This window comes from Caretta caretta, chromosome 13 (genome assembly GCF_965140235.1).
Source record: "Caretta caretta isolate rCarCar2 chromosome 13, rCarCar1.hap1, whole genome shotgun sequence".
Classification (NCBI taxonomy): domain Eukaryota; kingdom Metazoa; phylum Chordata; order Testudines; family Cheloniidae; genus Caretta; species Caretta caretta.
This window is the reverse complement of record NC_134218.1, coordinates 20,939,109-20,965,539: the sequence shown is the minus strand read 5'-3', so window position 1 is coordinate 20,965,539 and position 26,431 is coordinate 20,939,109. Positions and strand designations below refer to the sequence as shown.

At 49.9% G+C, this 26,431-nt stretch overlaps 1 protein-coding gene across 4 annotated transcripts in view; it reads left to right on the top strand.

The window, feature by feature from the left end:
- The window catches only part of SRC (SRC proto-oncogene, non-receptor tyrosine kinase), a 72,819-nt gene that overhangs the window by 25,174 nt on the left and 21,214 nt on the right, over window positions 1-26,431 (top strand). For 2 of the 4 annotated variants that reach the window (XM_048819443.2, XM_048819440.2), the window contains exons 2-5: window positions 8,715-8,789; window positions 17,285-17,534; window positions 17,868-17,967; window positions 19,924-19,941. In XM_048819443.2, coding sequence (XP_048675400.1) covers window positions 17,294-17,534; window positions 17,868-17,967; window positions 19,924-19,941 — 359 coding nt within the window. In that variant the 5' untranslated portion in view covers window positions 8,715-8,789; window positions 17,285-17,293. Of the gene's footprint in view, window positions 1-3,331; window positions 3,454-8,714; window positions 8,790-17,284; window positions 17,535-17,867; window positions 17,968-19,923; window positions 19,942-26,431 lie in introns of those variants that run through there. The other 2 variants (XM_048819441.2, XM_048819442.2) reach the window with 2 other exon arrangements.

Below are 26,431 nucleotides of genomic sequence, written 5' to 3'. Positions count from 1 at the left end.
GGGCTGCAAAGTGTGGATCTAAACTTGCCCAAAGGTCTTGGCAGCAGCTTAGATACAAGCATTTAGTTGAGAACCATCCAATGTCTTTGACTCCAAGCACTCGGATGTCTTCATGGCAGGTGAGAGACCCTGAAATGTTAGGGACTGATGCTGAAAGCTGTTAACCCCAACTGCATTCTGGAACAGGATAGCAAGTTTCCAGTTGCAACACTTCCCCCTAACAAATGGCCTGCAAGACCAGAAGACCTAAAAATGTCTCTTGCCTTGGAGCCACTGCCTTGGATGTTGTAAGAGCTACACTGGGGGGATTGGCACCATGCCAACCTGTAATCGGAAATCCTGCCCTTTAATTACACACTGTCCACTTTGACAGGCTAGAGTTGCTCCAGGCAATTCTCTCTTCTGCGAAGACTGAGACCCAAACAGGCAAAAGTTCAAGATTTAGGGATGGAACAGAAGAGATCGGCCAAGCAACATTTGGAACTCTCTCTTGCATAGTTCTTGCATGCTGAGAGTGTGGGTGAGAAATACCATTCCCCCCGCCCTGCCCCCAATCTGTTGCCTCAGACTCTGACTTGTAAGACTTGTACTTTCACTCGCTCTTCCATGGAGACCTGGACTACACTTAAAATTTAGATCAACCTAGCTATGTCATTCCTTGGGGTGGGGAAATTCACACCCCAGAGAGCCAGAGCTATGCTACCCTGGGACCCCAGCATAGATGTGGCTAGATCAATGGAAGAATTCTTCCACTCCTCTAGCCATGGCCACTGAGGGAGCTGGATTACTTACAGTGACAGTAAAAACCTCCTTCTGCGGTGTAGGAAATGTCTACATAGCTCTTGTAGTGTAACTTAGCCATAGTCCCTTCTGTCCCTCTTGCCAGCCTAAAAACTCCCTTCTTAGTCTGGCATGAGGCACATGCATTTATTAACCTCTGGTATTGCAAACCATTGAAGGGAAAGCCTGTCTCCGTTTGACTGTCTGTACTTGCCTTCAGAATTAGGCTCTGAACAGGGCCTAGCTAGTAGTCATGCACACTGTTCTCTTTCCGCATCTCCCATCCCAGGGATGTGGAGACAGGGGGATGTAACTGCTCTAATTTTAGTATTACAGCATGTGACTTTAGCATTACAGCCATCTGATCAGTGCTCAAAACTTCCCAGACATCAGTTAACCAAAGAGCTGAAGCTGCTCCTATTAGCCAGAGCCTACTGTACAGGGGTAGAGCTGGGCTAGAAATTATTTTCCCATCCTGTGAACATCTTGAGATATCTGAAACCATTCAAATTTGAGACACAAACTCTCAACCTCACACTGAAAATCCAAAAATAAGCTTTTAATTTGGATCAATAAAAACATCTCTGCTTTTATTTTTTAGTCTAATTTACTGAAGTTTCAAAATGAAGTCATTCACTAGAAAACCAAGCTGTCAAAGCCTCCCATTCTGACGTTTTCCTTTCCAAAAAGTTTCCAAGTCACCTGATGGTTTGTTTGTGAAACAGGGTCAATTTCAGTGTGGAAGAATTGACACTTTTCAGTGAAGAGGAGTTTGTCAAATTCCCAGCCAGCTCTATCCAGAGGCAATCTCTGCCTTTGTGAGAAGTCTCTCTTTTCTCTCCATCCCCTCACAAAAAAGCTGTGGGCAAGAGGGAGATCCTCAGGGGTGAAAGTAAGTTAGAGGACTTAACCGGTATGCCGGAGTCCTGAGCAGGGGGCGTGGCCTCAGGGCCTTAAATCCCCAGGCCCTTTAAATCTTGATTTAAAGGGCCAGGGCTCCAGCTGTGGTAGTGGTGGCTGGAAGCCCGGGACCCTTTAAATCGCCCCCAAGCTACCAGCTGCAGAGGCGGCTGGGAGCCCCGGGGCTCGGGGGCGATTTAAAGGGCCCAGGGCTCCAGCTGCCACTACCGCAGCGGCGCCCCGGGCCCTTTAAATCACTGAGAAGCCCTGTGGGCTCCCGGCTGCCACCGCTACCCCGGGGCTCTGGGCTCTGGCACAGCTTTAAAGGGCCTGGGGCTCTGCTGGAGCCCTGAGCCCTTTAAATCCCCGCCTGAGCCCTACTGCCCGAGCCTTGGGGTAGCGGCGGCGGGGGCTGGAGCTCCAGGGCCATTTAAATCCCTGCCACTGCTACCCCAGGGCTCGGGAAGCAGGGCTCAGGCGGGGATTTAAAGGGACCCGGTGGGGGAGGGTAGTGGGGGCTGGAGCTCCGGGGCCCTTTAAATCCCCGCCACAGCGCCGCTGCTACCCCAGGGCTTTAAACTGCCCTCTGGGAAAGGCGGTCCCGGTACGGCGCACCGGCTCTTACCGGTACGCTGTGCCGGGGCATTCCGGCTTACTTTCACCTCTGGAGATGCTGCAGTTCTTACCAGGGTGCTGGCCCTGGACCCTGACTGGGGGCTCCATCCTCTTCGGGGCTAGCAAGTGTGTGCTAACTCAAAAACTTCCTCTCTGCCCACTGTCTCCCAACAACTGGAAAGGTTGAGGGTGGTCTCATTCCCTGATCTCCTCAGCCCTGGGGAGGGCAGAGGGTTTCTCCATCTCTATTTCGCACTCCCTGGCTGCTGTAATAGGCGGTGTCTTTGCTAATGCCGTGGCATTTTAGAGGTCATCTCCAGTGCCTGCTTTAGCTACTGTTGGGTGTTTAGTTTCAAGTGGAACTGACCCTTTGCCTACAGGGTTCTTCTGAATAGCAGCCATGACAACAGCAAGACATTGGTAAGGTTTCACTCTGCTGCTGCTCAGAGCTTTCCCAGGCTGCAGCAGAGGCACTAGAGCTGCTTATCTGCTGATTCAGGAAGGCAATGCTACATCCGTTCACACCTGGCTCCCATATATAAAGTGTCCCTGGCAACCCTTGGGGGCTAGAAACATGGACTTTTGGTTAGCAGAAAGCTTCAGTTCTGCATAGGCTGAAGGCACAGGTTGCACTTGCCAGTAATGAGGGGAGAGGGTTTTCATGTTATGCATAGGATCCGCATACTAGTGCTAGGATTCACGCCCCCGGCCTCTTAGGTACAGTAAGCTTAGCTGCTCTAGGTACAGTACCCCAAAGGGAGGAGCATGATCCCATCCTTTATGGGGCCTAATCCCCACCATTCCTAGTGCTTTGGGACTTTTGCTTTGATGACACTATTTCCCAAGGCCTCTCCTGTAAGAGAAACAAGAATGTGGTATCTCCAGATCTTGGTCTGGTAACATGGTCTGTCTGTGTCTCTCTCTCTCTCTCTCCTCCTTAGCCCTTCTGGAAAGGAGACTGTTTCCCCTCCACCACCAGTCTGGAAAGCTGTAAAAGCCACACTGATAGCACTCTGGCCTTGAGATATTTGGGTACAAGGAGCCTCTCTACTTGGGAGTGGTGGGCGGGCGAGTCTTTCTCAAGGAGACAGGCTGGCTTCAATGCAGCTGGATTTCCTCGGGCTGCAGCTGGTGAAGTGTCACTCTGCCAAGGGAGATGTAAGTCACTGGGGTCATTCTCTTGCCCCTTTTAAACTCCTGGGGTAGCAGCTCCAGGGGAAATTCAGGGCAGGAGATCCTGGGTCAGTATAAACTGCTGGGAGACTCTCCCTTTCATTGCTCCACCGTGGGGTGGCTCTCAACTTGTACGGGAAATTCTCTCTTCCCTGTGGGCTCTGTAGGAGGCACCAGATGAGACCCGTAGGCACCTAGCCAGCCTCTCGCCCCATGATGAATACATGCTGTAGTGTGTGAGTGCAGACTGCTGCCCTCTTGACTGTGCCATAGGCCCCATTCTGTTACCATCAAGTGGAGATTCCCCTAGGTTCAGGTGGCGGGGTACTGCTTTGGAGCAGGAAGCTTTGACCCCACTAGTGACCGTTATCCGCATGCTGCACACCAGAACTTCTAGGTTCCGCTGTGTCTGCATCCACCTGGGGTCTCTTGCAAGCTCTCTGGGGTGGAGACTGCCTTGTTCATGTTTGTGCAGGTCCTGGACCATGACTGAGGCTCCTAAGTGCTACCACAACACACCTAGCCAATGGCCATGGATTTGCTAGTGAGATCTTCCCTTCAAAGTGCTCTTTTTCTCACCCTCTCCACCATTTCTCCTTCCTGGGGCTATAACCGTTGCTCCCATAGCCTGTCGGAGGGGAGCGCACAATACAGCTCAGTGCGTCCATCTCCTTGGCGGGAAGCTCCATGCCACGTGTACGGAATCTCTCTAGAACAAATGCGGTGATGGGCTTGCAGATGGGATGCAGAGCACAAACCGAAACGCCAGCTGCTCCGGGGCCTCTGGGCTGGCCGATCCAAAGGAGTGGAAGCAGCGCTGGCCAGGTCTGGGGGCGTTCCCGGACAGTTAATTTTTACTCTCCATATGCCAACGCTTTCTTTTCACGTCCTGTGGCTCATTCAATTAACAACCCCACAGCCTTCCAGATTTGCCATGAGGGGAGGGCAGGAGGAAGTGCTGTCTAAGCACCATGATCTGAACCAAGCTGAACTACGCAGTGGAGTGCCTTGTTTTTAATTGCTTTTTTTTTGGGGGGGGGGGGGAGGCCATTTGCTAAGATCTGTCTTGGTCTGTCTCCTGAGGGCAGGAATTGCATGTCTCAGCTTATCCATTGCTTCCCCCTCCAGCTCCCTCCCCCCTGTTTGGTCTTAATCAGTGCCACAGCTTGGGGTGGGCGGAGGGTAGTGGATGGAGGGAAGAGCTGTGGTGAAAACCTGGAACTGGACGTTAGGGAAATGTTCCTCTTGGCTGCTGGAAAATGCTACGGAGCTCCAAGGAAAGGGCAATTCTCATGGATCACGAACTCCTTCGCTACTTGGTATCTCGCTTCCCTCCTGCTCCTCCAACAGTGTCTATGGGAGCTGGCCGTTTTAAGCCTCTTGAATAGGGGATTGCAAGCTGCCACTGTTTGGCAGAGTAAAGATGGGCAGAGCAGGCTCTGATGTCTTAATGCCAGGCAGGGTGGTAGCATGGTTGTCTGGTTAGAGCACAAGACTCAAGTTCTAATCCCGGCGCCATCACTGCTTTACTGTGATATTGGGCAAGTCTCTTAACCTGTCTGTGCCTCAGTAGATTTCTGTGTAAAATGTGGATCGTGCTTAAACCTGGTGGTGGTGACTAATCCGCTAGTTTGAAGTGCTTAAGATCCTTGGGTGGAAGGTGCTAGGGACGTGCGTGCATTATTTGTTAGTATTGCTCTGCCTATCGACCATCCCTAATTAGAATGGAGGTCTTTCAAGTTCAACATAGACCAACTTACATCTGTGGCATGGTCTGGTGGACAGCTGCTGGGCTGAATTCAAGGGCCGTGGGTGCTGATCTGAACCCAACTCTGCCATTGATGTAGTGTGTGACCTTGGGCAAGTCATTTCACTGCCTCTGTTTCCCCTTCTGTTTTTAAAAAAAAGGGGGAGGGGGAACTTTTTCCAGTGCTTTGAGATCTTGGGATGGGCTTTTGTCACTTGGCACCATAGATACACGAAGCAATATTCTGTACACTGGCTTCCTCTGAGCCTAAAGAAGAGTCCATAATTTCTCAAAATCCCCAGACAGGATGGTGCAAAAATTTGTTTCCACACCTCCAACCTGACCTGTAAAGAGTGGACAGTGCAATGCTAGTAAGTGGGAAATTCTGAAAAGGTGTTACCATCTGCCCTGGAGTGAGCCCACCTAACCCAGGAGTTAGAGGCACTAAGGATGTCCGCTTCCAGAACATGATTAGCCTGGTCTATGCTAGACAAACTTCGCAAACACTTCCCACTGTGGCTGATGCCAAACAGAGACCATGGAAAGCTAGTGTAGGCAATACTTATGTACTCATATAGAGGCTTCAGCACTGCTGGGGTGGGAGGTGTTGTACAGCTCGTCTAGGGTTTTCAATATTATCTACTGTAACTTCTTTCCTTCCTTTGCCGTCCTCTCACCCTTAGTAATATTGTGTACCACAGGAGCACCTAGAGGCACTGAATGGACTTGGTGTGGGGCAGCCCCTGCCCCAAAGAGTTACCAATCCAGACGAGACGCAGGGTAGGAGGGTATGAAACTGAGGGGAAGTAACTTGCAAGAGGTCACACAGCAGGTCAGTGGCAGAGATGGGTATAGAACCCAGGATGAAATCCTGGCCCAACTGACTTCAGTGGCTCTAGGACTTCACTCCAAATCTTTAGAGTCCTAGTCCAGTGCCTGAATTGTTACTACCTTGCCTATCTTCCCGACCAGACCTGTAATCCATCTCTTTTCCCATGGATGCTTTTTCTTCGGTGTCTTGGTGGAATTTTTTTAATATCACCTCATTCACTGGTGGCACGTCATCAGATCCGACACGCTGATCAGCTCAAGCCATGAGGGTTTTTTGTAATGTGATTCAGACTAGTCAACCATCTTGCTAAATGCAGTGAAACTGTAATACTGTCTTTAAAAATAAAATACTAAGCATCAGCCAAAAAAAGTGCAACTAGGAAGTTTCCCTTTCCAGAACTTCACTGTGGCTCTAACGGAATCAGACAGAGCCAAGGGATGCAGCCTCCGAAGACCTGTCAACTGCAGTGGAGTATGGATGTGGGAAGGGAATCTTATTTGTATGTACTGCAGTCCTGAGTTGAGACACTAACTTGAAATCCATGCATCCTGCTGTGCAATTATTTCTAGCAAATATTAGTCAAGTACAAATTACAAACTGTTCTGTCTTAGAGAGCTGTCAATCAAATGCTGCTTGTTATCCTAATCAACCTCACTAAAAATAGTGTCAAAACTTATTAGCAGGGAGAAGGGAGAGATATCAAACTGCACTGTAGAGCATCTGCAGCATGTTAACCAACGTACTCAAACTGCCAGCCAAAATACCCCAGTGGGACTGGGAGGAGATGTTTGGTTGGCTGGGTCTGCATAGATCCTGGCAAAAAAATCCATTTTTTTTTTTTCATATCCACCCCAGTGCAACAGAATATTAAAAAACAAAAACAAAAATCCCACGACTTTAGCCTTTGCCATACCCCCTTGTCTTGGGATCCTTTTAATTCTCCAGCTAAGCGGGGCCTGGGTCAGGTCTTTTATGGAAGATCTCAAAGGCAATCTTAGATGCTCAGGATCACTGTGTGCTCTCATTTGGTCCTTGTCTACACTGATTCTTTCTAAAACCTTTGACCTGTGCAGCTCTGCTAGTGGGAGTTCCCAGGTAAAACATACAGGCAGCCACTGGTATTGAGCCCAGCTCTGAGCCAATTTAAATACACCAGTGACTGATCTATTCTAGTGCACTCGCCATTGCTAACATCAATGGCACTTCCTGGCTTTGTCTACACTAGTTTTTTTTATACAGGTTTTGTCATTTGGATGAAATGTGAAATCATGGGCCTGGCCATTTTCTCATGACAAAAGATCCCATAGCACTTTGAGTAAGGATGTTGCCCTAGCTAAACCCCAAATTCAGTAGTTATAGTCTGAGTTTCCCCTAAATTTTCATATAGGTAGTGTTGTTGTACCTCCACTAAGTTTTAAATTGTTGAGCGTTGTTATAGCTGCTGTGTTCACCCCAGAAGTGGCTGCATTTCAGGGTAGCTTAAATATTCTCTGTATATCCCCCCTCCTCTCCTGTGGATTGAAGAGGTGTGTGGTGCTTTGAGATCTTCTGAAAGCTGCTATAGAAGTACAAAATGAGTGACTTGTGGATTTATTTATTTTTTTAACTCTTTGTGCCCCTGTTGGGGGGTGAGGGTTAGAGGAATAACTCTCTGAATGTGGAATTCCAACTAATGACTACTCCAGGGGGTGACCTTTGTGGAAATGATGAGATTGGACACACACCATGTCTGTGAGAGTACTGGTGACACTTCTGAAAAGATTTGCTTTCAAACTAGAATAAATTCAGCCGAAAGGGGTCCAAGAGCCTGAGCATGGTCAACAAATGGAAGCTAGGTGGTAGAAACCAGTTAAGACCTGAGTTAAGGCCTCCAGTTCACTCAGGGGTTTTGGATGGCATATTGGGCCTATCTGCTCTGCTGCTACCTGTGCTCTCTCTGGGGGCAGGACTTGCGGCATCTCTCACAAGCACTATGATGTCCTTGCCCAGCCTGCCCAGTAGGAAACCTGCATCCGTGCACAGGGCTGCTCAGGCTGCTCTGTGCAGGCTAGTTGCGGGGTGGGGTCGGATCTGTGTCTAAACGCTCTGAGATGAAACCCACAGTTCCTCTGAAGAGACCCAGCAGCTCTGGGTACTGCGCTGGCCCACCTGGCTCATGCAGGGAGCAGTTTCTTACACTGGTGACAATGCAGACACCCATTCAGGCAGACGCTCACGTTGGGTAGCCTTGGGCTGCCACAGACAACCTCCCCTTCCTTACCCTGTTGATCTTGATAAAGTGGAGCAGAGAATCGTCCCCTCTTTACACATGACCGATCAGAGAGGCAGAAGTTGGCTGGCTGTTGTGGACTTCAGAGACCCCCCAAGCTAGAAAGTTCTTGGGGAAGGTGAGGAGGGTGGAGATCACAGCCTCCCTGGCTTTGATTAGCCCTTCCCATAAGCTCCTCTTGGCCAGATGGGGAGGCTGATGGGAAGCCCCCCTTCATGGGAGGGCGGGGGTGAAGGGAGGAGGTGTGAAACTGATCTCAAGCTGGAGTACTGAAAGCTGCAAGCATGGGGCTATCTGTGCTGGGAAGGTGCCCAGGCAGCATCACTGCCTATGAGGCATGCAGTGAGCAGCATGTTGAGAACTCTGTGTGGTAACCTTTCACTTTATTTGTGTCTCAGATTCCTGAAGAGCTGAGGTGACTTCACATACGGCCACTCCACCCCTGTAGAAAGGCTGTAGCTGGACACATTGAGGTAAGACCCTTTTCCTTTTTGGGCAGAGGGGAGAAGAGGGTCTGAGAGTTCTGCAGTGACTATTCAACAGATCACAAAGTGAAAGCGAAATCTTCTACTTAGAGGCACTTAGATCCCGAGGCAATAGGTACCTTTAGCGGGGTGGACTTTAGCTAGGTCCCAGGTCAGGTACAGTGCAGCGTGCGTGGGAATGACGCACATAACCTGGTCCTGCCAGAGTAATATGTGTGGTTCGGTGCCGAGTGCAATGGGCTGCTGCCCTATGGAAGCTGTGTGGAGAAAAGTGCAGCTATTGGTTTGGTTTGTCTTCATATCAGCTGGTACTTCCAGAGCAGACATGACTGACTGTGCTAAACTGGGCGTGATGCTTTTAGTTCTAACTGGCCTGTTGGAGACACAGCTGAGGCCTTAAACTCATCCCACCAATGGCCTCAAACTCATCCATTGTGATTTCTTCCCTTGAGCTGAAATCATCAGAGAGCTCCAGCAGGCCTGAACTTGCCTTCTGTGCTAATCCAGCTGCGGAAAAGCCTGCCTTATTCTACCGTGTCTAATCAGCCAGGAGCAAGCGTTTGCGAATGCTGGCTGCTTTTGCACTTCACCTTTGTATGGAGAGGGGATGGGGGGCTTTCACATTAAAGATTCTGTGAGATCCTAATTGCTCACAAACCAGATGTGAACTGGAACCACAAATACGTTTTTCCCCATGACAATGTAGCGCTACCATTGTTCGTTTTGTTTTTTTAAACTGGGGGAAATGATGTGAAAAGCAAGAGGGTTTTTGTTTTGGGGGAGGATGGGCGTGAGAGGCAGGAAATGTACAAGTCAACAGATTCTGGTCCCTCTCCTGAAAAGTGACAACACTTTGTTCCCTCTCTCCCCACACAATCTGCTTCTCTGTGTCCTTATTGTATGGCTCTGCACGTGGTTTGGAACCCATATGAGACAGGCTGTAATTCTCTGGGGTAGGAACCATCTTTTTTGTTCATATGTGGTATGGTGCAGTGTGAACTGGGCTCCTGCGTCAGGATTGGGACTCCAAGGTGCTACCACAATACAGGTAGGCTGTAGTAACAGCTTTGGGGATGATGATTTAGTCAGCTTCCTTCTTGCACCTGAAGCTTGGACCCATGTTTGCAGCTTCCAGTTATCCAAGCAGATCTCCTTTGTAGCATAGTGGGAGCCTGGAAAACTACTAGATACCAGTGCAGAGACCGTGGTGCTGTGCAGATGTTTGTCTCCTGCCATGCTCACAAGGCAAAAGGCCTCTCTCATGAGGTGAAAGCAGCCATGTTTAGCTGCAACCACACTGAAGTTGGCACAGTTCTGATCTTGTGGCTAGGACTAAAGGCTCCCCAGGGAAGTGTCCAATATCTGTTTCCTGCTGGGGCTGATATTACAAGCTTCTCAGCTTGGTAGCTTCCTTTAAGCCCAGTAACTCATTTAACAAGGCTAGAAGAGCTGGAACTAGCTGTGGGAGGGAGCGGAGGAGCCAGCCTCCGGGAGGCTCTAGGCTAACCGGCAGTAGATTCAACTAGCTGTATTCTCTCCTTCCTCCCTGCAGCCTGTCTTTACTCCCTTCTCTTTCGTGGCTCATTCTTTCTCTCCCCCGCCTGGCAGAGTGTGTCTGATCTCTCCTTAACTCCGAGACCTTTGCACACAGCACATTCCCTGACAGGTCATTAATAACTCCTTTCCCCCAGGCCTCCCCTGTGCCACTCTTTTTAGCAATACAAATTCCTTTGCTAGACTAATGAATAGGCATTGACCCTCCTGGTTTTATCAGAAGGGGGTGGCTGGAGATCTCCTTGTACAGCTGGCTTTCACAACACTGCTGCTGCTTCCTCCTGGATTGTAGGCAGAGGTTGGAATTTTAACCCTGTCTTTGCCTGAGCGTGGAAGCGTGGCTACCTCCAGCTATTGGCAGTCAGGTTTCTGCCAGTGTGGCTTCTGATTGCCCACAGCCAGCTCTTGGTGGGCCACCATTAGCTGGAGGGTGGGTGTTGCCTCTCGCTCTTTCAGAGACACAGCTCTTTCTCCAAAGGTTGATTCGACGACTCAGCATGACTTCTATTTTGCACAGGGAGGGAAGGAAGAAAAATGTTTTTGGCAGCATCTCCAGCAGGGAAGAGTGACGTTGGGGCACTACCTTACAGTGGGCACTGGGCCTGCTTAGAAGCCAGTGGGCATCCAAGGAATGTTGAGGCTCACTGTATCAGTTGCTGCTGGTACTTTGATCTGATGGCCCTTCCCTATCTATGCTGTGATCCTACAGAGTGTAACTGGTGGAGGTTTCCTGGGAGGAGAGGAATGGGGGATGGGAGGGTGGGCTAGCTGCCTGCCCCTCATATAGGACTTACAAATCTGGCATTATAAAAAGCACACCTGAGTGAACTTGCCATTCAGTCCTTCTCTCTGTCGCCCCTCCTCCTAGTTTGGGTTGCCAGTGGAGGCTGGGCTCCAAGAGAGGACCTGCTGTTGATCGGTAGGGGTGGCCAGTGTAAGGGGAGCTGAGCTGGTGGCATGGGGGATGGGATTGAACACGGGGCAGAGGAGACCTTGGGAAGTATGTAGTGTAAGTAAAGGAAGAAGGACCCAGGACAGGTCTGAGCTGTTCACCTCTCCCCCACCACACCACTGAATTCTGCCCCACTCTGAGCCTGTTGTCTGACTGACTTTTCTTCTGTGCCTCCTGGCCAGTGGCCCCGTATGTGCCGTTGTTTCCCTCTCTCCAGCTGAGCAGTAGAACGAAAGGCAGAGCCCTACGACACTTCCTTTTTTGGTCTGTGCGTCCTGTCTCTGCAGTCAAAGCCCACGTGAGCGCGAGGCCAAATTAGGCCTCATCAAAGCAGTGCCGGCTGTGGTTCAGCACGAGTCTGTGGGACCCCTTTTTCAAAGGGGTAAACCCGTGGAGGGATGGGGGTTTCCAGCACTCAGGACTCTCACAAGTGCACTGTTTGTGCCTTGGCTTAAAGGTGCTCGGGGTGGAGCCCTCCCTCTAGAGGCTAATTTGTGTCCTAGACTCTTGGCCTGGATAGTCCCTGACTTGGAGACGCCGGATACCCTTCTACACTGGCTAGTGTGCTGCAGCTAGCTTCTTGCTCTCCTAGGCAACTTCCCGACATAGGCTCCAAGGTACGCCAGCCCAGCATGGCGGCTTTCTCAGCTGGAGCCTGCCGGCGGGGCTCGTGACGTGGGGGCAGTGGTTCAAAGTGGGTGGGGGAAGGGAAAGTTCGGGGGGACTCTCTCCCAATGAAGTCCCTGAAGATAGACAAGGACTCTCTTGAGAGTAGGGTTGCTGTAGTGTGCCCCACTTGTGAATGGATGGGGTGGGGGAGAAACACCCCCAGGAGTCTGAAACAAGGGCATCAAAACTCCTGCTGCCTGTTTGGGGCCTAAGCAGATCAGAAAGTGTCTCCAGAGGTGACAAGTAACCGTGGGTCTAGCCGTGTCGGAGTGGCCATTGCTGGGTGCTTTAGACGAAGACCTGCCTCTTTCCCCTCTCCACGCCCCCCCCCCTCCATACACCAGTTCTCTGACACAAGGTGGGGAGTTGGCTCCTGAAGCAAGGGGATGATTGGTCTTGTTCAACTGTATTTTAACTAGTGCAACTGCAGGGGCGGATCTTACTCATGTAAAAAGCCTGGCCCTTTTCTGAAGCCCATTTCAATGAGTTGTGGTGATGTTGTACCCATGAGCGCCTGTGGGGACCCAATTGCTGTGTGAGCAGTACAGTGTCAGTCCCACCTCCTACTCCCGTTGCCCATTGTCTTTCCCAGGAGTCATTCTCTCTGGGCCAAGTTCACAGCTAGTGTAAGTGATTTCAGCAGAGGAAGAAAGAATTTGGCCCATTGTCTGTCTTCTCCTCCCACTACACACTGATCTGGGGAAGTCCTAGTGAAATACTCTGACACTAGGCTCTTGTGGGACTCTGAAAAGGGACACTGCATTGCATTACGGCACGGTTAAGTTAGGCCCGTTATGTCTGTCTTTCAGATGCTCGCTTGCTCGCTCACCAGGCCAAAAGAAAGTGACTCAGAATGATTAGGAAAAATCCCTGCTCTTATGCACAGACCATGTTACGAGACTCTGTCTTTTTCCGTTTGGGGAAGTGTTGTTTCCAGGGGAAATTCTGAGCTGACTTGGGTACTGTGACTGCCCATGTAATGGTGGAAAACGAGCCGTGTGGTTAGTCCCTGTCCTGCATTGCGCGTGTCTCCTCCTCCCTTTGCGCATAGATGGAATTTAGCAGGGCAGAATCTAGTAACGGGAACACGTGGCGGGAGACCTGAATCACCTGAGACAAAGGTAGGAAAAAATAAAAGGCTGAACTGGGGGCAAGAGGGAATGTTTCTGTCTTTCCCTGTCCGATTGTTATTAACAAGTATTCCAGATCATGAGGAACAGCAGTCTCCTAGATCATATTTTCTGTATTGCTCTTCTGCATGATTTATTTTTAAAAGACCCTTATTCCCTTGGTCTCTGGCTCCTGTTTTTCCTCCATGCACAGGCAAGCCATGACTTTGCCTCCCTTGTGAGATGCCATTGCCACGGAAGTCTCTTGGCCTGCCCAAGGATTCTGTTTTGTGTTCCTGTTGTGCCTTCAGCCTGAGGGGTCCAAGCACTTTGCACAGCTTAATGTTTGAAGTAAAGAAATACTACCCTCACTTCCCAGATGGGGAGGAAAAACTGAGGAGAAGTGACCTGCCCAAGGTCTCCCAGTGTCCGAGTCCAAAAGAAAACTCTGGTCTCCTGACTCCTGGTTCTTTAGCTATGGATGAGGGCCCCGATCCTGCAAATGTTTACATGTACGCTCCACTTTACTACCCTGAGTAGCTCCATTGATTTCAATGGAGCTATTCAGGATAGTAAAGGTTAATAATGTGTAAGTGAGTGGTTTTTGGTTTTGTAGAAAAACAATTATGCTCCCTGGATCTAGAGGTTGGAAGTGAGCAGACGACCTCAGCTTTTTCAGAAACAAAGGAGTTTATTTTGAAGACAAGATCTAATAATAAAGACATGGGGCTTACAGAAGCAGAACTCATTCCATTAGGAGGAAGGATTTTCCATTTAAGGGGTAGGTAGCTCCCTAAAGCAAAGGCCCATACACCCACTACTATCTGATCCCACTTTGCAGAAATCATAAGTGGAGATGAGGTTCCTCAACTGGAACACTGTCTCAGAACCTCCTTGGCTCTGTATAGGTGTGTGGTGTATTCCAGGCAGTGCTGGAATTGCAAGCTGTCACTTTAAGAGAAGGGAGATGGACAGGGTTCCTGACCCTGCTTGCAGGTTAGGGAGCTCTGTAGCAAAGCATGTGACTGCAAAGGTGCAGCTGATTGGCATCAGTCTGTTTTAAAGCAAGGTGCAGTGAGTTGTGCGTGGCTACCTTGAGGGAGTAGCCCGTTTTCTCTGTTTAGGTTCTTGTGCGTTATTTCTGAATTCTAAGAAATAAAGTAGTGTTACGTTGCAACCTTCCAGCCAGAGTATTTTGTTTTTATCTAATTTCTCTATCTTGACATGACCATCACAGTGTAGACTTGAACTTGTTGGCTCACACCCTTTAAGCTTCTGTCAGAGAGAAGTTTGCTCAGAAAAGATCATTCTGGGCTTCCAACCTGGCCCCGTGCATTTTGCAGAATCCCTTGCAACTTCCTCCTGCACTGCTTCATCTAACCTGCTCTCAGATTTCTGCCCCACACGTGTATCTGCCATCTTCTCTGGCCCTTGCACAACTGCTCAACTTATTAAGAACTGCCCCTCTCCCCCAAAATGAACTAGCCTAAATACTTCCTTCTGTAGCTTCAGGACATTGCTATGTATCCTGCCATCTTCAGAGACCAAAATAATTCCCTTCTTTCATGTATATCGCTATTTAGAACGTATTTATAGAATGTGATCTTGAGTTGAAAAATGTTGTGTTTATATATATATATATAATATCACACACAATATTATATATATCACACACACACGGAGCTTAGCTACTAACTACCTAAAATGCTCAGAATCGGAACTCTGTGTGTGTTGCATAAGAATATAAGAATGGCCATACTGGGTCAGACCAAAGGTCCATCTAGCCTAGTATCCTGTCTTCTGACAGTGGCCAATGACAGGTGCCCCAGAGGGAATGAACAGAACAGGTAATCATCAAGTGATCCGTTCCTTGTTGCCCATACCCAGCTTCTGGCAAACAGAGGCTAGGGATACCATCCCTGCCCATCCTGGCTAATAGCCATTGATGGACTTATCCTCCATGAATTCATCTAGTTCTTTTTTGAACCCTGTTATAGTCTTGGCCTTCACAACATCCTCTGGCGAGGAGTTCGACAGGTTGACTGTGCATTGTGTGAAAAAAATATTTCCTTTTGTTTGTTTTAAACCTACTGCTTATTAATTTTATTTGGTGACCCCTAGTTCTTGTGCTAGGAGAAGGATTAAATAACTCTTCCTTATTTACTTTCTCCACACCAGTCATGATTTTATAGACCTCAAGCATATCCCCCCCCCAGTTGTCTCTCTTTTCCAAGCTGAAAAGTACCAGTCTTGTTAATCTCTCCTCATATGGCAGCTGTTCCATACCCCTAATCATTTTTGTTGCCCTTTTCTGAACCTTTTCCAATTCCAATATATCTTTGAGATGGGGCGACCACATGTGCATGCAGTGTGTGTGTTAATACTCAACTGTTGCATCCCATGGGCTACTTATGGGTAGTAGGGTGTCTCCCACAATCTTTCGGGATGTTTAAAATCCCATCTTTCCAGTGATGGTCCAGCACTTTTGTCTGAACTTCTGATGTGGTTATAACTTGTGTAAGATGATCTGACTCCTCTCTTCCTGCCCATAGGTGCTGGAACAAAAAGCGCTGGGGGTGCTCCACACCCCCTGGCTTGAAGTGGTTTCCATCATATACAGGGTTTACAGTTTGGTTCCATGGCTCTCGGCACCCCCATCATACAAATTGTTCCAGCCTGCTCCTGCCTGTCCCCTAATAGGGACAATGAATGTAGCGTTTGTATGCAACAGTCTCCTGCTGGATGCGATTACTTCCCTCTGCTGTGTCCCACGTAACGTTCTTGTCGGATCACAAGGCGGCTGTTGCAATGTGGGGTGGCTGTCGTCCTGGTGAAGTGTCAGTGACGCCCCCGTGGTCTTGTGAGTCCTGCTTTCAGAATGCTGGGCTGCCTCTCTGAAACGGAAACTTCCTTGCTGTTCAGACGACCTTTGTGGGAGAGGTTTCAGAGTAGCAGCCGTGTTAGTCTGTATTCGCAAAAAGAAAAGGAGGACTAGTGGCACCTTAGAGACTAACCAATTTGTTTGAGCATAAGCTTTCGTGAGCTACAGCTCGCTTCATCAAAAGCTTATGTTCAACTAAATTGGTTAGTCTCTAAGGTGCCACTAGTCCTCCTTTTCTTTTTGTGGGAGAGGAAAGTCAAAGGAGGATTATGGAAAAGGCTTATTTTGGAAGCCAATGGTGATAGCACATCTTGAATGGCTCTAGGATTTAGAGACGCACCTCCCCAGTGCCTGTCTGGTACCCTATGAGCAGTGGGCGCTGGCTATCCTACCTGCCCCCAAAGGAAATGGTGAACCTTAGACATCAGCTGACCATTCTGAATCTGCTCCCAATGTCCAGTTTTCCCAAAGAGTAATGCACAACCATGATGGGACCCACAGGCCCTCTGCTGGGCGTGTGTATGAGGGGATGCACTCGGGAAAGTGGGCCCACAAGGGAGTTGGTGTCTGAACACTGCACGCTGAGTGGGGGTGCTCCGAGGGGAGCAGCGGAGTTCAGAGCTGTCTAATGTTGGAGCCCAGCACTTGTTTTTTCCCTTAGCTGAGCTAGGGCAGACGGTCTTCGGATCCTCTACCTGAGGTCCTGATTGCTTGTAGGCCTTAAATTTCCCATAGAATTCCTGGGGTGCCTAGTCCTATTATTGCACGGGCCAAATTTGAACTCTGGTAAGTACGTTCAGCTTAGTTGAAGTGCTTGCTGCAGTGTGAAATTGGATCTTCTGTAGCGTTCTTCTGTGTTTGCTGATGTATCATCCCCCCTAGAGATGGCTGCTTGGCAGTGTTGGGTGGAGAATGATCTCCATGTAGTACAGAGGAGTCGGAACGCTTCTGGACTCTGGACCTGATCTTTGTGGCTAGGCTAGTCTGTCTAGTTGGTTACTTGTGAAAGGCACGTGCTCTGCATAATTCATTCTACTGCAATGCTATTGAGTGTGCTTCTCTTTGGTACTTGAAATATCGCTTACTAAGTGCATTGAGTCTATTTCACTAGCTAATACAGGGAAGTGGGAGACTGTACCTGAATATAATGAGGTGGAGCCCATCCCCGGGTGGTCGTGATGGGAGGTTTGCCAGCTGAACAGTGGTTGGTTGGCCAGTACACAAGGGGTCTGGAGGAGTCCGTCCAGACCCTAGCGGGTAGACATTTGTGTCACCCAGACCACAGGGATCTGCTTAACCCCACTGTCTTCTCCTCCAGTTTTGGACCATGGGGAGCAGCAAGAGCAAACCCAAAGACCCCAGCCAGAGGAGACGCAGCCTGGAATCTGCTGAGAATGCCCACCATGGCGGCTACCCTTCCTCTCAAACACCCAGCAAGACGCCTGTCCCCGACCCGCATCGGACCCCCAACCGCTCCTTCGGGAGCATGGCTGCTGAGCCAAAGCTCTTCGGAGGCTTCAATACGTCCGACACAGTCACGTCCCCGCAGCGCTCGGGGGCTTTAGCTGGTCAGTATGACGTCAGCTCTGACTGCCAGAGCGGGAGGAGCAGCTGGAGGTTCTGGGGGAGGGAGGCTGTTAGAAGGGAGCCATGTGCTAGATGAGGAAGAACTGTCTCGCGGGAGTGCTGGACCCTGAGCCTTAGGCTGGTGGGGGCCGTATGACGGGTCGGTGCCATTTTTGCCAGCTGTGAGGAAGGCTGCAGTGGAGAATCCAGCCTTGCAAATGCCATGAGGAAAGCAGAGGCTGTGCCGAGCACGGCTCATGGCTAATTGCCATGGGGGAGCAAATGCTTCCTGGAGCGGGAGTGTGGCTAACAGGATGAGTTTGGGTCTGTTTCAGGCGGAGTCACCACCTTTGTGGCCCTCTACGACTACGAGTCACGGACGGAAACAGACCTTTCCTTCAAGAAAGGGGAGCGCCTCCAAATTGTCAACAACACGTAAGTGCGTCTGCCTGCTCGCTGGGCTGGGGACACCTCTGCTGCTTGGGCTGGCATCTCCCTTGGAGAGGTTCCGACCCTTCCTGCTCAGGGGAGCCCCGCTGGTAACATTCCTGCCTCAAAACTGCTCTTCTCCCTCTTGTTTCTCCTCTTTCTTCTATGTTTAAGCCCCGACTGGTCATGTCTGTTGCCTGGGGTTTGCACGTGGTTCCTCTGGGATCCTTCCCTTCCCAAAGCCTGGTAGTGTGGCTGTCTGCCTGTCCAGCTGCAGAGGGGTGGGCTGTGCCTCCTGTGCCAGCGAAGGGCCCCTGAGCTAGACCCAGGGGATTTATCAAGAGTACCACAAGCTGCTGTCCCTGCCTCTGGGGCTGCTGCCAGATAGGGAGCTTCGGGGCCATGGAGCAGCCCATGCAGCACTAGGTGGTGAGGGGCAGATAGTGGGATCCTCCAACTTGCCCCATTCAAGCAGCCTCCCTTCTTACCTCCTTAGCCCTCCGTCCCAGGACTGGGGAGGGCTGGGTATGGTTCCCTGCAGCGCTGCCCAGAGCGCTAGAGAGGCTCCAGTCCCTCCCTTCAAGGAGGTAGTGAAGGGAAGCTGACCGGCTCTAAGGAGCATACCTGTGACTGGAGTCATGTGGTGGGTTCTCCCCTGCTCTGTGACATAATGGTGCCGCCGGGTCTCAGTCCCCAGCGTCCTGCCCACCCCTTGAGGACTGGATGTGATGTGTATCTCGGGGCAGAGGCAGTGAATGCACCTCAGATGGTTTGACAGGCATCCTACGGTCCATGCAGAGGATCTTCCATGGAAGTGGGTAACAGACACCTGCTCGCCCTGCCGGAGGATCCACTGGGAAGATTGTGAAGCCCTCTGTGTCTTGATGTGACGCCTTCCGGGGTTTAGGTGCCAAGGGAACTGCATTTACCCAGGCAGCCTGCGCTGCGGGAGCTGGGCAGCAGAATGAGGCATTTGGGAAATCCTGGGGGTTACTGAGTTAGTCCCCCTCTCTTACTAGAGCTGGGTCCTGCATCTGGCCTGCTCTCCCCAGTGCTAGGGCGGGGTTGGTGTTCTGGAGCTAGAGGAGGCCTATCTTGAGCTGTGAGATGTTCAGGCAGTCAGAGCTCTGGGAAGGTCCAGGAGGGGAACAGCAAAAGGGTGCTGGGAAGCACCGGGAGGTGAGCAGCGAGCATGCAAAGGGCCCCCTGGTTGAATGCAAGTGGTGTCTCCCCTTAGAACTATCACTAAAGTCACTGCAGTCCCCTCAAAGCGAGACACACAGAGGTTAAGTGACTTGCCCAGGGCCACAGAGGGAGCAGGCATCTGACTCGGGAGTCCCTGGCTCCGAGTTCTGTGCTCGGATCACTTCACAGTTCCCCTCCGTAAGCTAGGAAACGGCCCTCTGCTGTTGACGCTGTGGAGAGGGATTGTTGGTTGTTTCTCTGGCTGCTCGGAGCATCTAAGGTGTCTGTGGCAGAGCGAAAGGTTAGGTGCTTCCTGGGGTGAGCCAAACCTAGAGGTTCTTATTGAAAGATGCATTGTCAGGATCACCTTTAGTTTGACCTAGTGTTGGGGCCAGGCTCTAGGGTGAACCAGAGGGTTCTCTCTAGGGTGAATCTGCCCCACCACCACCACCACCACCACCACTCCCCAAAACAAACCCCCATTGGGAAGTATTGTCCTGTTACTCGTGGTGCCCCTTGGCTGCCAAATCTCTCCTCTGCCTAGTGGCATCAGCCTCCCCAGTCTTTAAATAAATCACACCTCTCGGGGGTTTATTGTGCTTCCCTGCTTCTGGCTGACAGCCTCAACTGAGGCCACAGGATCTCAAATCCTTTTTGATTGCCTTGTGAGATCTCTCCACGCACACTTCTTTCCCAGTTCAGCAGCACCAGCGCCCGTGCGGTACCTCTAATCTAAGCCCTGTCTCTTTCTCTCCTGCACAACATGCTTTCATTTAGGAGAAAAGTGGATGTCAGGTGTGTATCTGTTTTTACTTTTTTGTTTAAAGCCAACTTCCTTCCCGGGTGGGCTAAAGGGCAGCTGGGGAAGGGGTTGCTTCGTGGTCCATTTATGGTCCCTGGTCACAGTTGCACTTGGATCCCTTTGTTTTGTTTTTCCCCCCAGTGGGGCTTTTATAGGTTCATCTTCTAACTACTGAATAGCCCTGCCTAGATCTGTGTGCCAATACTGCGGTGGTCTGAATTCAGTCCCCTCTTCTCATCCAGGTCTGGCACCTTCTTCCCCCATCCCTTCCCAACAAAGCACTTCCTACCTGTTTGTTTTCTCTCCCCCTTTTTTGTTTCTCCCATTCATCCAAGCCACCAGTGCACCAGTCTTTCTAATGGCAATGGGGGATGCAGGCAGGACAGAGTGGGGACTGCTTCCACCCTGCCTCTCTGAAATTCCTGGTGCTGCACCCCTTCATCTCCTCAGCTCCCCCAGTGGCATTCTTGCCAGCTCTTTACACTGCATGTCGCATGCAGTTGGAAGTAGGATAGTGCAAAGGGCTGCAGAAGGAGAGGTGTTGAATTTGTTCTTCGTTGGAACCAAGTGTGTGCTTTTTAATAAGTGTGCATGCACAGACAAGCTTATCAGTAGATACATTTCAGAGCTCTTACGGTGCACCGACCAAATAGCCATGCTTCAAGGAATGTGCATGCTCTTCTGGCAAAGGTTGTGCTGTGGGAGACACATCTGTCCGGGTTCTTACACTTTCCCCTGCCACTTTCTTAAAACTAAGGAAATTTAAAATTGCAACATCAAGCACTGGCAGGTCCAATAACTCCCTGACTGTGAGGTTTCTACTGCTATGTTACTTGTGTAGTGTTGCCCAAATGGAATTTTTCAGTTCCCAACTCCTGTGTGTTTTTGGTTATTAACTCAAGCCATAAAATCTCTCTGTGTGAAGTGGCTAAGTTCAGTGTTGCAGAAGAAACCTCAACTTTGGGAGTTTCCTGACCCCTTTTTGAACGTTTGACTTTTGGAATCTTAATTTTGTACTAATGCTAGCTTTGGTTTCTAATGAGTACTCTAAAAGGAGGAATCTACCTATTGGGGATTTTGGATTGAACAAATGTCTGTGAGAGGATCCCCCTACTCCCGTGCACAAAAGGCAACTCTGCTTTCCATCTGAATTACATTTGCTCACTATTCCAAAGTATGTGTGTCTCCTTTGTACATGCTGCAGGGACTCTGAGAACAAAATGGCTATCTCTGCAGGCCAGGTAGAGTGCTTGGAAATCCTACGGTGCACTATGCAGGAGAAAAGATCTCCGTTTCAAGCTACATACCCCACAGTATCCAGTGTAACCGCATTGCTGTGACCTTCACTTTATCAGAGGAAAAAACCATCTTTAGAAAGCAGCTTCCTGCAGTGCTGTTAGGGGAGTGACCCGGGGTGAAAGTAACTGAGGACACTTACCAGTACAGGGCTGGGGTGGCTCTGGCCCCCAGAAGGGGCGGGGCCTCCAGCGGAAGGGGCTGCCTGGCCCATGCTGCCCAGGGCTCCCGTGTTGATTTAAAGGGCCCAGGGCTCCGGATGCCGCTGCCGCAGTAGCAGCGTCTGGAGCCCTGGGCCCTTTTAAATCGCCGGCCCCAGGGTAGCTGCTCCCTTTGGGCCCCCCCACCCCCGCCCGTCGGTGGCCAGGGGGCAAAAGGGGCAGGGACGTTAAAGCGCTGCATGGCCCTTTGCCGTGGCAACGCTTTAATGTCCCTGCCACTTTTGCCTCCCCTGTAGGCGGCCCTGCCAGTACGGACACTACTGGCAGGGCTGCTGACAGGGTGGGGGAAGGGGCAGCGACGTTAAAGCTTTAACATCGCTGCTCCTTCCCTCCCCCCTCCGCCTCCTACCAGCAGGGCCGCCGACAGGGGAGGCAAAAGGGCAGCACTTTAATGTGGTGCGGGTTCTTACCGGTACACAGTATCGGCCCGTACTGGCTCACTTTCACCCCTGGGAGTGACTAACCTACACGTGTTGAATGATTGAAAACACTTAATCTTCTGCCTAACACACTGAGATGTGCAGACATTCCTGGGATAACCACCCACCTTGTCATGCGTTCTCGCTGACCACGCAGTGGAGCTGGCATTCTAGCCACATGTTCTGAATGCAGTTAGCCCAAAACCTAGTCATTTTGTTTTCCTTTTGCGAAGTATCATTAGAGAAATATGTGGCAGATGGAAAATCCTGCCTAGCGATACATCCAGGCCCTTTGGTATTGGAACTAGAGTCATGTAACCTCTCAGGAAATGCTTCTGGTTGAGGTAGGTTACAAACTCCCGCCCACGCCTGGTTTTGAGTCAATCTGAGTTGGTTTATGGGTTTGCTTCAAAACCACACAGAGCTCGGTGTCTTCAGCACTTTTCTTCTGGAGTCGCTGATCTTGTTTCGACTCAGTTAAACTTGAGAAGGAGCCATAGGTTTGGAATGAGAGAGAACTATTGCGTGGACCTCTGTGGAATGAAACAGCCAAGTGTCTCCCATCCTTCGGTTAAAGAGGAGGGACTCAGGTGGCGAGCCAGGAGGTGACGACACCTTTGCAAAGCTGGGAAGGTGGTAAGTGGCAAGGCCTCTCCTCTGCCTCCTGAGCTTTGGTGGCCTATAGCCAAAGCTCATATAAAAGGTGTGCGGGTCCGTCAAAGTCACTGGGGAATAGCACAGCAACTTGGTAACGAGAGCTGCCCCGCTCCACTTCTCACACCCCAATGAGAGGCTAATGTCAGGGCTGACTGGACCATTTAAAATGCTCATGATACGCACTGTAGAGATGGCCCCCAAACAACCCCCCACCCCCATATGAATAATTGGATCTCCCAAACTTGATGTGGTTAGAAATCCGCCCCGGTTCAGAACTGCCAGAATAATTTGTGTTCTCATAGCACCTAGGAGCCCTGTCCATGGACCTGTTGTGCTAGGTGCTGTACAAACACACAACAAACAGAGCCCCTGCCCCAAGGAGCTTCCAATCTAACTGTATAGTGAGCTGAACCAAACCTACCGCTCAGGATCGCCAGCACCTCACAGTTCAGCTGCAGGTCTCTGAGACTCAGGCCCCATTCTGTACCATGGCTATAACTGATGACACTGTCATCCCTGACCTGGTTACAAGGCAGCTTAAATTAACAGGCCAAGATTTACAAAAGTGGCTAGGGACTTTGGCTCCCTCCATTTTTGGAGGGAGGGGGGAGGAAGACGTTTGTAAAGTTTTCAGAGGGTGGGAACTCAGCACTTCCTGAAAAGTCACGCCTCTGATCTGCCTCAGATATTGAGGCCTTCATGAGGAGAAGTCACTTCTAGGAATCTTGGCTGCAGCATACCCAAGGCGTAACCTGGGACAGGGGCCCGGTTAAGGAACCTTGATACAGCTAGAATCACTTGACATCATTGTCTCCATGACAGACAGACAGCAAAGCTGGACTTTCCTGTCACATTGGCTAGGCTGGAAAGATTGAGGTTTATCCTGCTCATTTGTTAGAGCTGGTCAAAAATGTATCTGACGGAACAGTTCTCCATTGGAAAATGCTGAGTCGATGAAATCGAATCGCTCTTGCAAAATGTGGTTTTTTTTGTTTGTTTCCCTGTCAAAAAACATTATCTAAATATTTTATTTAGATTTAAACATTTTTACTCAAACTATCATATAATTGAAACAATAAAAAACATATTTCAACCTTTATCGAAATTAAACATTTTGGGATATTTTTGTTTCATGGGGAGTTAAAAATCAGATTTTGGGGTGGGTTGGTTTGTTTGTCCCAATGTGGGATGAAACCAGATTTTGAAAGCTCAGAATTTCCCGTCTCAGTTTCTCTTTTCAGCCAGCTCTTGTTCATCCTTGTTCCCCAGTGTCTGTCCCCTCTGTAATGGATTCAGTACAGCACGGACCCATGGCTGGCACATCAGCTTAGCACAGGGGGAGCTGTGGAATCCCTTGAGCTATTCCCCATGCCTTTCCATGGAGAGGGATCTCTCTTCAGAGTGGCCCACTGGCAGCATACCTACCTACTTAGGCAACAGTTTGGTAGGATGCCACCATCTGCCAACGTCCTAGTGTTGCAGCGGAGACAGGATCCCGATCATGGGTGTGTAAGCAGTTTGCCTGGGCCTCCCAGCTCTCTTTAGAAAGAGCTCCCAAAGTGCATTGTCCCCTGTCTTGCTCTACATGCATCTCCTCTGGCACTGTAGCCTCTGCTGAGGCAGGATGGCATAGTTGACCTGAGTTTCCCAGAATGCACTGTTGGTATCTATCTTAGTTACTTATTTGGCCCCCATTCCAGTGTTATCCAAGCCCCTCACAACCTTCAGTGTATGTGTATGCCACACCCCTGAGAGACAGGGCAGTGCTAATCTCCCCATTTTGCAGGTGGGGCACAGAGAGAAAGTGACTTGCCCAAGATCTCATTGGGCAGCGTGCACTACATTGGCCTTCTAAATAGATGTGCTTGCTAATGGGGCAGTATTGGTGCATCTGCAGGTGCACAATATTTCCCCATTATACAGAGTGAAAACACCTGTAAAATGGGTCATGAGATGGCCTGAGCTACCAAAGGCTGAGGGATCTGGATCCAGGTTTTGGGTTAGGCCATTGTGCAGGGAGGGACTAGCAGGGGATCTGAATTTCCTCAGGGTTTGAGGCCGAGAGTTCAGATCTGGAAGATGTGTGGTTGGGTGTCTTTTTGTTAAGCTCAGACCATCTCTTAAAATGTGCCTTTAAAAAACCCCTGAAGTTATCCATTTATTTGAAACTAAATATTTATTTATTTGTTCTGAAAATATGAATCCTCTGGTAAAGTATCTCAAGACCCTTATCAGGAATCTGCAGAGTTCTTTGTAGATTTGTTTATCCTGCAGTCACAGTAAATTAGACGCAGGCTCTTCCTTCCTCCCTCCCATCTGACTCTGATAGAACAGTCTCTGTAATATATGACTGCCATCTCCCATAGAACAAAACTTCCCCAGTGTTCAGGCATTCCTTTCTGCCTGTGACCCACTTACAAGAATCCCCCGAGACACCCCAGTGAAAATCTGGGAACTGGTGCGACAAAGTCGTTGCCCTGGATTTGTTTTCTCACTTCACCAGTCTGCTTATCCCAAGAGATCGCTGCTAATGGAAATGACGGCCGTACTTTATTGTGACAAGATGGTGGGCTTGACTATCCCGTTATCCATCTCAGAGCCCCTAGATGTGCTTAGACCCTAAAGTGATGAACCAGAACAATCTATATAGACTCTTCTCAAATTCCAGCCTTGTAAAATTGTACTTGGGGCAAGTAACACTTTTGTGGGCATATACATTGGATCCATCCTCCTGGTGCAGATGAGCAAGTACACTTTTTAAAATAGATTTTAACAACTTCTACATCTAGTCACTAAGCCTGTGTGCACTGTAGCAGTAATTGTACGTGTAAATGGCTATGCATAATCCCATGGGCAAATGATGCACTTTTGCTCATGCAGTTAGGAATATTTGAGTTTTGTGTCTAGATTGGAAAATTTTCCTGTCCATTTTCCAAGGCTACCATGTGCCATCTGATCTGTGTATACACTGTGTTAAGGGTACACACACTCGTTCCTTTCAAAGTGCAGGGAGGTGGTCTTTTGGGGGAGTTCATGCTGTCATCGCAGTCTATGAAACAGCTTGGTGGAGTCTGAGACACCTCTGTTCTGAGGAAATGTATTCTCAAATCCACATGGAGGGTTTGCCTACCCAGCAGCCGTGGCTTCACTTGTGAAATTCTGCAAGATAAAGACATTCCAAACCACCTTGACATTTGGAGTGCTTTCAGGGTTAGTTCTTTAGAGAGAGAGGAGCGCGTACCACATGGAGCAGGAGCCTGTTCCTCACCTCTTCCCTCTTGCTCACTTCACATAAAGCTTAGGGTACTGCATCTCACCAGGGCTGCACCAGCAACTTGTGCACGGCCACATGAATAACTGAGCTCCGAGACAGCTTCTTAAGGTGACTCCTGGGATAACACCGCAGTAGCTCTGAGCTCCCCGTGCAGCCCAATACTGAAGCATGGATCCATAGGCACCGACTTTTACTTTTCCCCAGGGTTGCTCCGGCCCCTCCCACGAGGCCACATCCCCTGCTCCATCCCTGCCCTCGCTCCGCTTTTTCCTGGCCCCAGCTTGCTGTTCTCTGCCCTTCCCCAAGCTGCCAATCTTGTGCCAAACAGCTGTGGCTGGTGGGTGCTGAGCACCCTCTATTTTTTCCGTGGGTTCTCCCCACAGAACAGAGTCAGCACCTGTGCCTGGATCCACTTCTGCTGGGAGAGCCCCTCACCCAATCATGTAAGCGCCTCATACAGGATCACTGATAGGGAGAGATTACATGAAACCTGACGCCAATCATGACCGTCCTTTCCCCACTGAATTCAAAAGGAGTTTTGCCGCCAAAATAAATGGCAGCGCCATTCAAGCCCTGCTAAGTGACGTTCATGCCTCAATCATTTATTTTTCACGCT